Source organism: Ammospiza nelsoni, chromosome 7, assembly GCF_027579445.1.
Source record: "Ammospiza nelsoni isolate bAmmNel1 chromosome 7, bAmmNel1.pri, whole genome shotgun sequence".
NCBI lineage: Eukaryota > Metazoa > Chordata > Aves > Passeriformes > Passerellidae > Ammospiza > Ammospiza nelsoni.
This window is the reverse complement of record NC_080639.1, coordinates 28,302,585-28,312,147: the sequence shown is the minus strand read 5'-3', so window position 1 is coordinate 28,312,147 and position 9,563 is coordinate 28,302,585. Positions and strand designations below refer to the sequence as shown.

At 48.5% G+C, this 9,563-nt stretch overlaps 1 protein-coding gene across 1 annotated transcript in view; it reads right to left on the bottom strand.

Annotated features, from left to right (window-relative positions):
• Positions 1-298: 298 nt before the first annotated feature.
• Positions 299-9,563, bottom strand: part of GLI2 (GLI family zinc finger 2) — a 139,348-nt gene continuing 130,083 nt past the window's right edge. Inside the window, exons 12-13 of the mRNA XM_059475759.1 lie at positions 6,516-6,852; positions 299-5,477 (exon numbers count right to left, since the gene is read on the bottom strand). Coding sequence (XP_059331742.1) covers positions 3,121-5,477; positions 6,516-6,852 — 2,694 coding nt within the window. The 3' untranslated portion in view covers positions 299-3,120. The remainder of the gene's footprint in view (positions 5,478-6,515; positions 6,853-9,563) is intronic.

The window sequence follows — 9,563 nt, the reverse complement described above, 5'->3', positions numbered from 1 at the left end:
CACTGTCCTTCAAATCACCTCTGCCAAGAGCAGTGACAGACACCTGGGCAGCAGGACTGAGCTTGCAGCACACACTGACCTTGCTGCCTCTCTTTCTGCCACCTCCATCTCACTGTTGAGTGGAAGTTCTTCAAGGCAAGACCATTCCACATCTGTGCTGTATCACACACGTGCCCTGCCAGCTCCTCACCAACTGTTCCTCAGCACCACCAGAGTCCAACTAACAGTGCTGGTGTGCTAACAGACCAAGAGCAGCCACCATTTGTCAATAAAAAGAAATAACAACAGACACAATGAATTATGAAAAAAATTACTTTTTAATGTACAAAAGGTTTATATACAGGTTCAGCATGTTACCTCCATTCTTATGATGTAGAAAACAGCTAAAAATGTTCTTAGGATATAAATTTGACAGAACAATTCACCTACAGTACTTTTAGTAATGATGTCTTCTATACATAATATATACAGTGCTGGAAAGATTATTATAATACTTTTTCAGTAAATGAAGGAAGACCACCACTGGAAAGTCCAAAAAAATCTCAAGTCATTGGAGATTTGGTTTTGCTTCTGTATTTGAACATTTGCTAATGAGATATCTGTGAGGAGGGACTCAGGAGCCATTGCTGCCCTATGCAGCTGTTAAAAAAGTCATTAGCAATCAAAGGACACATGAAAGCCTGATCCATCTCAGCATAAGGGATGCCCAGTTGTACTCCAAGTGTCCAGGACAACATATAATGTCCTAAAAACATGTACTGCCCTCTTTTCATAAATGCGAAGGCAAGGGCAAGGTCAGTAACTGCAGGAGAATATATACAGCAGACTATAAAACAATCCCTTTAAACACAACTTTCACAGGAGACACAAATAAACAGCCAGGCACCTTGCTTTGCTTCCCTGTCCTCATGCACCCTGGACATCAGCAGGAATCATGGAGGGGTGAAGGGCAGGGCTGAGAGCACCCTCTGCCTTTGGGATGAGGATGATGAGACTGAAGGATGCTGAGCAGCACCTCCCTGCACCAGCCATACCCAGGGATTCCTGGCAGCAAAGCTGTCCTGATTGATCCACCTCTGCCAAGCACAGCTCCTGCCCACCTGATATCACAGAGTTTGCCTGGAGGTAGCACGTGGCATTTCCATGTCAGCCCCTGGTGATACTGGGAAGAGTGATCCTGACATCAGTTTGTGCAAAAGGAAAGCAAGGACACCAGAAAACACCTTTATAGAGCTGTCCTGGTCCTCTGCAGGGGACAGAGTAGGTGCAAATGAGAACATGACATTGATATGACAGGGAGATGGGAAGGAAAGAGTGAAGCTCTACTCAGTCCAGCTGCAAAAACCTGGGGGGGATGTCACACTTGTTCCCTGCCCTTCAACATATGGGGTACAAAGTATTTGAGGCTATGAGAGCAGGATGAGAGGAGTTGTCCTTGTCCAACGCAGTCTGAAGTTAAGCAAGGCCTCCTCCCAAGTACATGCACCCCACTGCTTCTACCCTTTTGTCTAATGACAGCAAAAATAAATAATACAACAAAGATCAACTTACTGGCAGGTGGGACTGTCCTGGAAACAGCTGATCACTATTTTATGAGCAGTTATACTCTGGTGGAGAATTTGACTTCAGGAGGCCCTGCTCCTCCCATCTCTTCCCCAATGATGGTTCCAAGAGATGATGGTTCACTGACCAAGCTACTATTCTGACTCAAATACCTTTTGAGACTATACACGTTTAGTGCTGCAGGTGCAGTCTGCTGGTGCAGGTGCTGCAGGCTGCAGGTGCAGTCTGCTACTCAAATGAACTACTCAGGTTGACCCTTGTATATTTTTCAGATACAGCAGTTTTTTCATGCTGTGGGACATGTTAAGCTAGCACTGGGTGCATGCCAACAAGCCTGCTTGTGGGGCAGGGTGTTTTGGCTTATGCTTGGCCCCATATCAGTGCAGCAAGGCACCTGTTGTGCACATGGAGCTCAGACAGAACCCTGCATTGAGCACATCACACAGATGAACCCTGGCAGATTAACCTGCTCCCCCAGAGCTGCCACAGTGCACACTGGGCTGGAACAAAAGTAGAAGTCTCTCCATCACCATCACTTGTGTATGTGAGCACCTCAGCTCCCCACCAGAGAGCAAAGCTGCTGCAAAGCTGCACAGGGATCCAGTAACGTGTGCTCCAGCACTCTGACATTAAAGATGCATGTGGGGCACTGGCAGAAAGTCACTGTGTTCAGAAGGTGCAAAGTTATGCATGTGTGTCAGTGTGCATGGCAGAGCCTTCCTGCCACGGGGGATTATTTCCCAGTGATTGCTGTTCCCAGACCTCTGCTCCACTCTGCACATGATATAAACCACGTTGTAAACACATCTGATCAAAGTGTGCATTCACCTTTTATGTGTCTCATCAATGTGTCTTTCCAATGTTTTCTCAGAAACACCACTATGTTTTTATAAATGTACATTTTATATATGCTTCTGACAATACACTACATTTGATTTTTAAAGGAAGAGAGGCCTTGGCTACTTAACAAGAAAGCATGGTAAGGCACTTTGCTGAGAAGCCATTTGGAAATGTCGCTCTTTGCAAGGTACAAAGGTATTTATGGTGTAAAACAATACTGCTGGCAGAGGGCTTGTTTGGAGACCTAACTAAACTCTACTCTCATCAGAGCAGAATACATAGTATGGCTTTTATTCTAACCAAAAATGCATCCTCCCATTTCTTTCTGGGGTGGGCTGAAAACAGATTTTTTTTGCAAATGTAACTAACAGAAAAATGATGGGGAGGGCTATTTACAGGGCTTCCCAGAAGGGAGGGTTTAATCTCTAACCACCCTCATGCTGTCTCCTAGCTTGGTGGAGATACTATTCAGTGCTCTGGGAAACCAAGCCAAAAAAATAATACTAGAGATGCACCCTTGTGGTACTGAACTGCCTGCATAAAGTTTACATAATTCTGTACACAGACTTTTTAAAATTTTCATTTTGAAATCCTTTAATGTATTTAACACTTATAAAAAACCCTACTCTATTGAAACAGATTATTTTTGAAAAGCACATTCATACAACTGCTTCACGCAGAGCCCCTTGGATAGCACCAAGGCCTTGTGCTTTACCGTTACGACATCATGTTTAGAAATTTACTCTCTTCTGCCAGCGTGGTTAGCATGGAGCTCATGTCACCTATTGCCATATTGCTGATCCCCGCAGGTATGGTGGGCAGTGTCAGAGAGTTTCGTGGAGTCGTCAGGCGAGAGGAGTTCTGGGAGAGGTTCTGCAGGATGCTGGGGCTCAGGGTTCCCGACATCAGGCTTGAATGGTCCCCATCGTCCATGATGGCATCAAAATCTATCTGGGGCGGCTCAAGACCTTGAGAGTCCACTGTGCTGGACACCTGGTTTGTTCCTGGGGAAGGCAGAGTGGCTGGCTTGCTGCTCTGTGTGCACTGCTGCTGCCTGACCCGACAGTCCGCGTGGCTGTCGAAGCCGTTGTTCTGCTCATACATGTGGATTTGGCCGTAATAGTACATCAAGCTGCTGTCCCTCGTGCCGTCCCCGCACTGCTGGGCTGGTGCCAGCAGCATGTCACTGGTTCTTTTGTGCATGGCCTCTGCTGTCTCCTGGCCAGAGCTGATGCTATTTGCAGGATGGGCAGTTCTCATGTAGCCCAGCTGCTGGGCGGTGCGGACCCCTCGGGGTCTGCTGCCCGGGTTTGGCTCCAGTGGAGGATGAGGCTGGATCATGCCAGGGGGATATGCCTGCGCAGCTGAACCCACCACGCTCTGCTGAGGCTCAAAACTGGGCTGATTGGAGGTCATGATGGACTGAGGAAAGGTCTCCTGGGCCACAGGGAAGTTCAGGTGGCTTGGCTGAGATGAATAGTTCTGCTGACTCGGCTCGTGCATGACCTGTCCCAGTGCTGTGCGCTCACTGTTGCTCCTGACCATCAAGGAAGGGTTGGCTGCCATGTCCATCTGCTGAGGGTGAAGGTGGGGTCCAGACTTTGCTGCCATGTTGCTGCAATTAGGAGAGATCTGATTTGGGTTGCCACTGACTGCACTGGGGCTCAGCATCTGGTGTGGTTGGTTATACCCTGTGTGCAAGCCCATGTCGGGGTTCATGCTGGGACCTAGGCTCATGTGCTGCTGCCGTAGCTGCATGCAGTTTAGCCTCTGCCCATCCATGCCCATGTTTCTTTGCATAAAGCTCTGTTGAGTTGCATTCATGCTGTTGTCTGGCAGCTGCATCTGCTGCTGGTTGTAGTTCTGGTACTGACCAAAGTTCTGCTTCTGCTGGACCACTGCTAAGTTCCCTTGTGAAAACTGCTGCTTCGACTGATTGGACATGATATCAACTGTGCCTGAGCTGACTTCATTCCACTGGACAGGCATGTTATTTTTATTCATGTCTGAAGAAGTATCAAAACTCATGGAACACTCTGCCATCATGGGTCCCAAGTGGCTCATGCTTGCCTCAGCCACTGCCATCCTGCGCTGGCTGGGCAAGGCTGGAGGCTGCAGCTTCCCACTTCCTTGGAAGTTCTGCATCTCATTGTTGTACCCCATGGAAGTGCTCTCGGCCACTGTCCCATTGTTCTGGGACTTGATGTACTGTACCACATCATCTGGCAGCATAATGTCATCATCTCCAATGGGCACGTCTGCCTCTCTGGACATGGCTTCCATGGCGATGTTTTCACTGATGCTCAGGGGCCGGGGTGAGTAGGAGTGCCGGGGCAGGCTCCCGTCTGAGCACCCATAGCTCTGGAGACCAAAATTCCTCCTGTCTGTGGGCTGTGGAGGATGGAAGGGGTTCACACTGTTGGTGCTGTTGAAGCGATGAACTCGTGGGAGAGCCTGGGGGTCTCCAGGAGGTCTCCTCACAGGGTCACTTGCCCGTCTCGTGCAGTTGCCCTGCACCTCATGGGGAAATGCTGGAGCTGATGGGTAGCCATAGGTGTTACCATCACTGCAACGCCTGGGGCCCGGTGGGAGGCGGACGGAAGGCAAGGTGGGGTCTGGTCCATCCATCAGTGAGATCCTGTTCTTCAGGGTCATCCTCTCCATGTTTGGCAGGGGGGTGGGAGGAGGGCCCCCTGTGGCAGCAGCGTACTTGGCTTTGAGCCTGTAGTGCTGAGCTGGTGTGAGGTTCAGCAGCCCCGGCATCCCGCTGCACTGGCTCGCCTCGCTCGACCGGCGGGAGGCATCCGTGGAAATGGGGTCGTAGGAGTCAGCGGAGCTGGTGTTGTTGGGGCGGTGCCCGAGATGGGAAGCCTCGCTGGAACGGCGGCTGGAGAAGTACGGGGAGATCCCTGAGGATCTGCGGCTGACAGTGTAGGCAGAGCTGACGGTGCTCGTTGTGCTGTCACGGCGCTCGTTGAGCTGGTTCAGCATCGTAACCTCGTTGACAGACAGCTCCATTATTCTGGGGTTGGGCAGCATAGCTGAAGAACCACCACTGTTTTCTAGAACAGAGCCTGAAAGAAAGGTTGCAGGGAAGGAAAAGGTATACTTAGCTGAGAAATTTCACTTTGTGGTGTTCTAGGTGCCAGAATATGGACCCACAAAGCCACCCCCAAATACTTCATGGGAGTGATGATGAGTTTCATGTGCTGCTAGTGAATTCAAAGTTTCATTTCTAGCTCTATGCTCATGTAAAGGGAGAAAGAAGTCTGGGGAGACAAGTTAAGAAGTCCCTGCTGCAGTGTGTTTGTAACATGTACACCCTTATACTCAGCTTCCGAGGAAATGTCTCCACATAGGCTTCCCTCAGTAGCACAAAGGTAGGACTGGTGTGAACAGGGCCACAGGGACAGCACATGGCTACAACCACAGCTACTCTCTGGGACAGATGCACAGCAGTCAGGAAGAGCCCAAAGGCTAGCATTCAAAGGCTCTTCCAAGAGCAACCCAAGAAGCTCTGAGATCTAGTATAGCCCAAGCACTATGCCTTTGGATTTCTTGGCAAAGTTAGAGGACCTCGAAAAGGTTCAAAGGGATGCTTTTACCAGGAATCTACCAGCCAGTGGGAAACAAGCATATAAAGCTGGAGGCAATAGCCAGGAGTTTCTGAGTGACAAAAGGCTTCTGTCAGAGCAAGATTATGGAGGGAGGTCTTGTCTGGATTGCTGCTGTGCTCCAGTGGTCTCCCAGGAAGCACATTAGCCCTCGGGGAACTCCTACTGCTAGAAAAAATGCCAGCAGTATTGTGGCTGTAACTGAGACAATGGGGACAGCTGTGTCTGGGTTCTGGTTAAGCTCAGGAACAAGGACACCAAAACCTCTGTCTCCCTTCATAGGTCTGTAGAACTGAGCACCTGGGTTTCTCTTGCACATCACCAGATGGCTGTGTTTACACCCAAGCTGTCCATTTTACCTGACATCTTTATCTATCAAAGCATGACTCAGAGGCAATAAGGAATGATATACATTCCTCCAGGGCAGACTCTTGGTTATGAAACCAGAGTCAAACTCTGAAATGTTCCTACAGGACATGGTCCAGGCCCAGGGCTTACCATTTCCTGAGATGGGAGGCAGCTTGGTGTTTCTGGCTTGTGGAGCTGGGCTCACCCATGAGCAGGAATCCTTAACTGTCTTGAGTTTCTCCTTTTTGAGCTGTTCAAGTCGTTGCATCGTCGTCATGTGTTTCCTTAGCTGCAGGCTGACTGCTGAGTTACCAGATGAGACTGTTGAGTCCACGACAGGAGCGTTGTCATCCAACGCCGTCAGATCTCCCAGACTTCCCCCGCTGTGCATGTTCATTTCTACTCCACTGTCATTGTTGTTGGTGCTGCCAAGGGGTGATGGCTCACTGCTGCATGACGACTGGCCACCAGGACTGGACTGACACATCTTGGGGACAGAAAAGAGAAAAAAGAGTTGGGCAGGTGAAAACATGGATGGGAAGAAATCAGGAGCTCAACATCCCCGGTACATCCCCAATATCCTGGGGGCTAGGAGAGCTCCTATCTTAGGCTCTCCCTTGTCTTGTTACCCTCCCTGCTGCAGGACCCCAGTTCTTCCAAAAGGCAGATGCCTCCTCCCTGTGAGAGGAGGATGGGACAGCACCCCACAGCTGGAAAAACCATGGTGATTCAACTGCAAAATGGAGAGAAAACCAAATGTTTTTCCTCCAAAAGAAGGACAGATGTTTCTCGAAGAAAAGCAGCATGTCACCTGGTTGTGCAAGGTATATTGCAGCAAACACTGGCTTATCTAACATGGGATCAAGGCTTAAGTATTTCAGACACAACGTACTTCTGTCTTTAAAATACCCTAACATACAATTATGTTAGCTGACAAACTTCCCCACCAGGTAAAAACCTGGCTCACTGTTTCCAAACTCCCACTTGCAGATAAGGCAGATAAGCACCATAAATATTTATTTTATTTACATTAGGAATGTAAACTACTCACATTGAGTAGTTTATTTGCAGCAGACACTATATGGTCTGAACTTGCTCTGCTGCTGCTACCAAACAGGATGCCTGGCTTTTCTGCTCCAGGCCCATGCTCCAGCCAAAAATGGGAGTGCTGAAAAGGCAAAGTACTCTGCCCTGGTCCAAGGTGGGAATGGGAGTGCTGCAGTGTTGTTCTTTACTCCACAGCAGCCCCCCATGGGCAGGGCTGACTGGCTCTGATTGCCCTTCAGTCTAGGCAATTGCAATCCCAATATTTAATGGTAAGTTGTGATGTTGGGAGAAAGGTGGCAAAGGGAATCCTCAGGCACTGCATCCTCCCCCTTTCTGCACTCAAGCAAATTTCTCCTATCCCTCCCCACTGCCCCACATACTTCCACTTCCACCCTGTGAGGGTTAAATGGAGACAGAGATCTGCAGGAGATCATGCTTTACACAGCTATTTTAATACAAAGGATTTCTTTGCTCACCTTAGTACCGACTGTCCTTAGGAAGGTAGAGTAAGGAAGGGTAAGTGGGAATAAAGAACAGGTTGTTAGGACAAAGACAGCATTAACAAAAAGGACCAGGTTAGTAAAAGGAGGAAGAGGGAAATGCAGAATACAGCACAAATTACCAACATATCCCTCCCTCCCATACCCCATCTTCCCTGCCTTCCCTCTTTGGGGGCACAAATAAAAGCTCCTAGGAGAGACTTTCTACCTGTTTCTATGGGTTTGGGGTGACATACAAATATGGGTCAAAACAAGGAGCCTGGGAATGATGGGAACCAGTGAGGCATCTCACCCCTCCCACCACCCTGACCTTAACCATGAAACAGGAGCTGCATGTGGACCCACCAGATGGGACGCCACCTGTCAGAGGTGCACAAGGGGAGTACGCAGTGCTGGAGAGGGACAGTGAAGAGAAACACACGGCCCCGGGCTCTGCTGCCCGTGAGATGGCTTGGCTGGAACCCTGGGAGCACAGAGTGCTAGGAAAACAAGCCCATACCTTCAGGAGAAGCAGGGTGGGGACCTGTAATTTTGTCAGTGTTTTCACAGGAAAAAAACCAACAAAACACATGGAGGAAGAGTATTGGAGAAAGGTCATTCTGTCCAGTGGTTCTCACACTCAGCTTTTGTAACACAGTACAGAACCTCATCACAGGAAACTGTTTCTTTAGTCAATTAGAGACATTCTGGATGTGTAAATACTAATTTTTTTCTTAACTGAAACATGCTACTCATTAGTAATTTGTCCAACAACACATCCCCTAACCCTTCTGAGAAAATCTTTGTAGCTCCAGGGCATGTTTTTCACAGGAATAACAATCTTTTCACCTGGATTCAAATCAAGAAAATATGTATTTTGGAGCTCAAAGTCCTTTCAGCTCAAGTGGGAAGTCTGGGGAATATGTGAACACTCCTTTGCAGGTGAAGGTCTTTTCTTCTGTATCCAGCCCATACCCTGTCCTACTCTGAGCTGATACAACAGATCAGAACTTTGGGTACAAAAGTGAAAAGAAGCATCAAAAGGTAAAAGTGATTCGTGTGTTGCAACACTCCATCTCCTCCTCCATCCTGGATGGGGTGGAAGAGGTTTGATGTGTCTGAAAGCACCACTATACACAGTTCCTTAGTACCACTGACCACACTACTGCCAATTGTGGAGGTGCTGTAATGGACAGAAAGCTGATAAATGGTCTTTGCTTCAGGTGCTGGAGCTGTAAAGCTTGATCATGGCTGAGTGACAGTCTGTAGTCTGTGGGCCACAGTTTATTCCTAATTTCACTCCCTTGCCTCATCACCTCGCTACAATTTTCTATGGCAGCTGGGAGCCATATATTGAATTTCTGTACTCCTGAGAAATCTGCTCCAGCCAACCTGGGCTGATCAGGGAGGTGGGACTAGATGATCTCAAGAGGTCCCTAACAACACCAGGGATTTTGTGCTTCTGTGTATGGTGGACAAGGAATTGAACTTGCTTTAAGATACTCAACAAAAATAGAACAGCTAGTTTTATCCCCACTGGCTTCCTCAAACAGCAGCACTAGAAATAAAAGGAGAGAAGGTTGCAGGGGGGAGGAGAAAAGGGACTGCTTAAGACAGGACCTTTGCTTCAAGAGCATTCATCAATCTGTGCCCTGTGGTCATTGCTCAATTT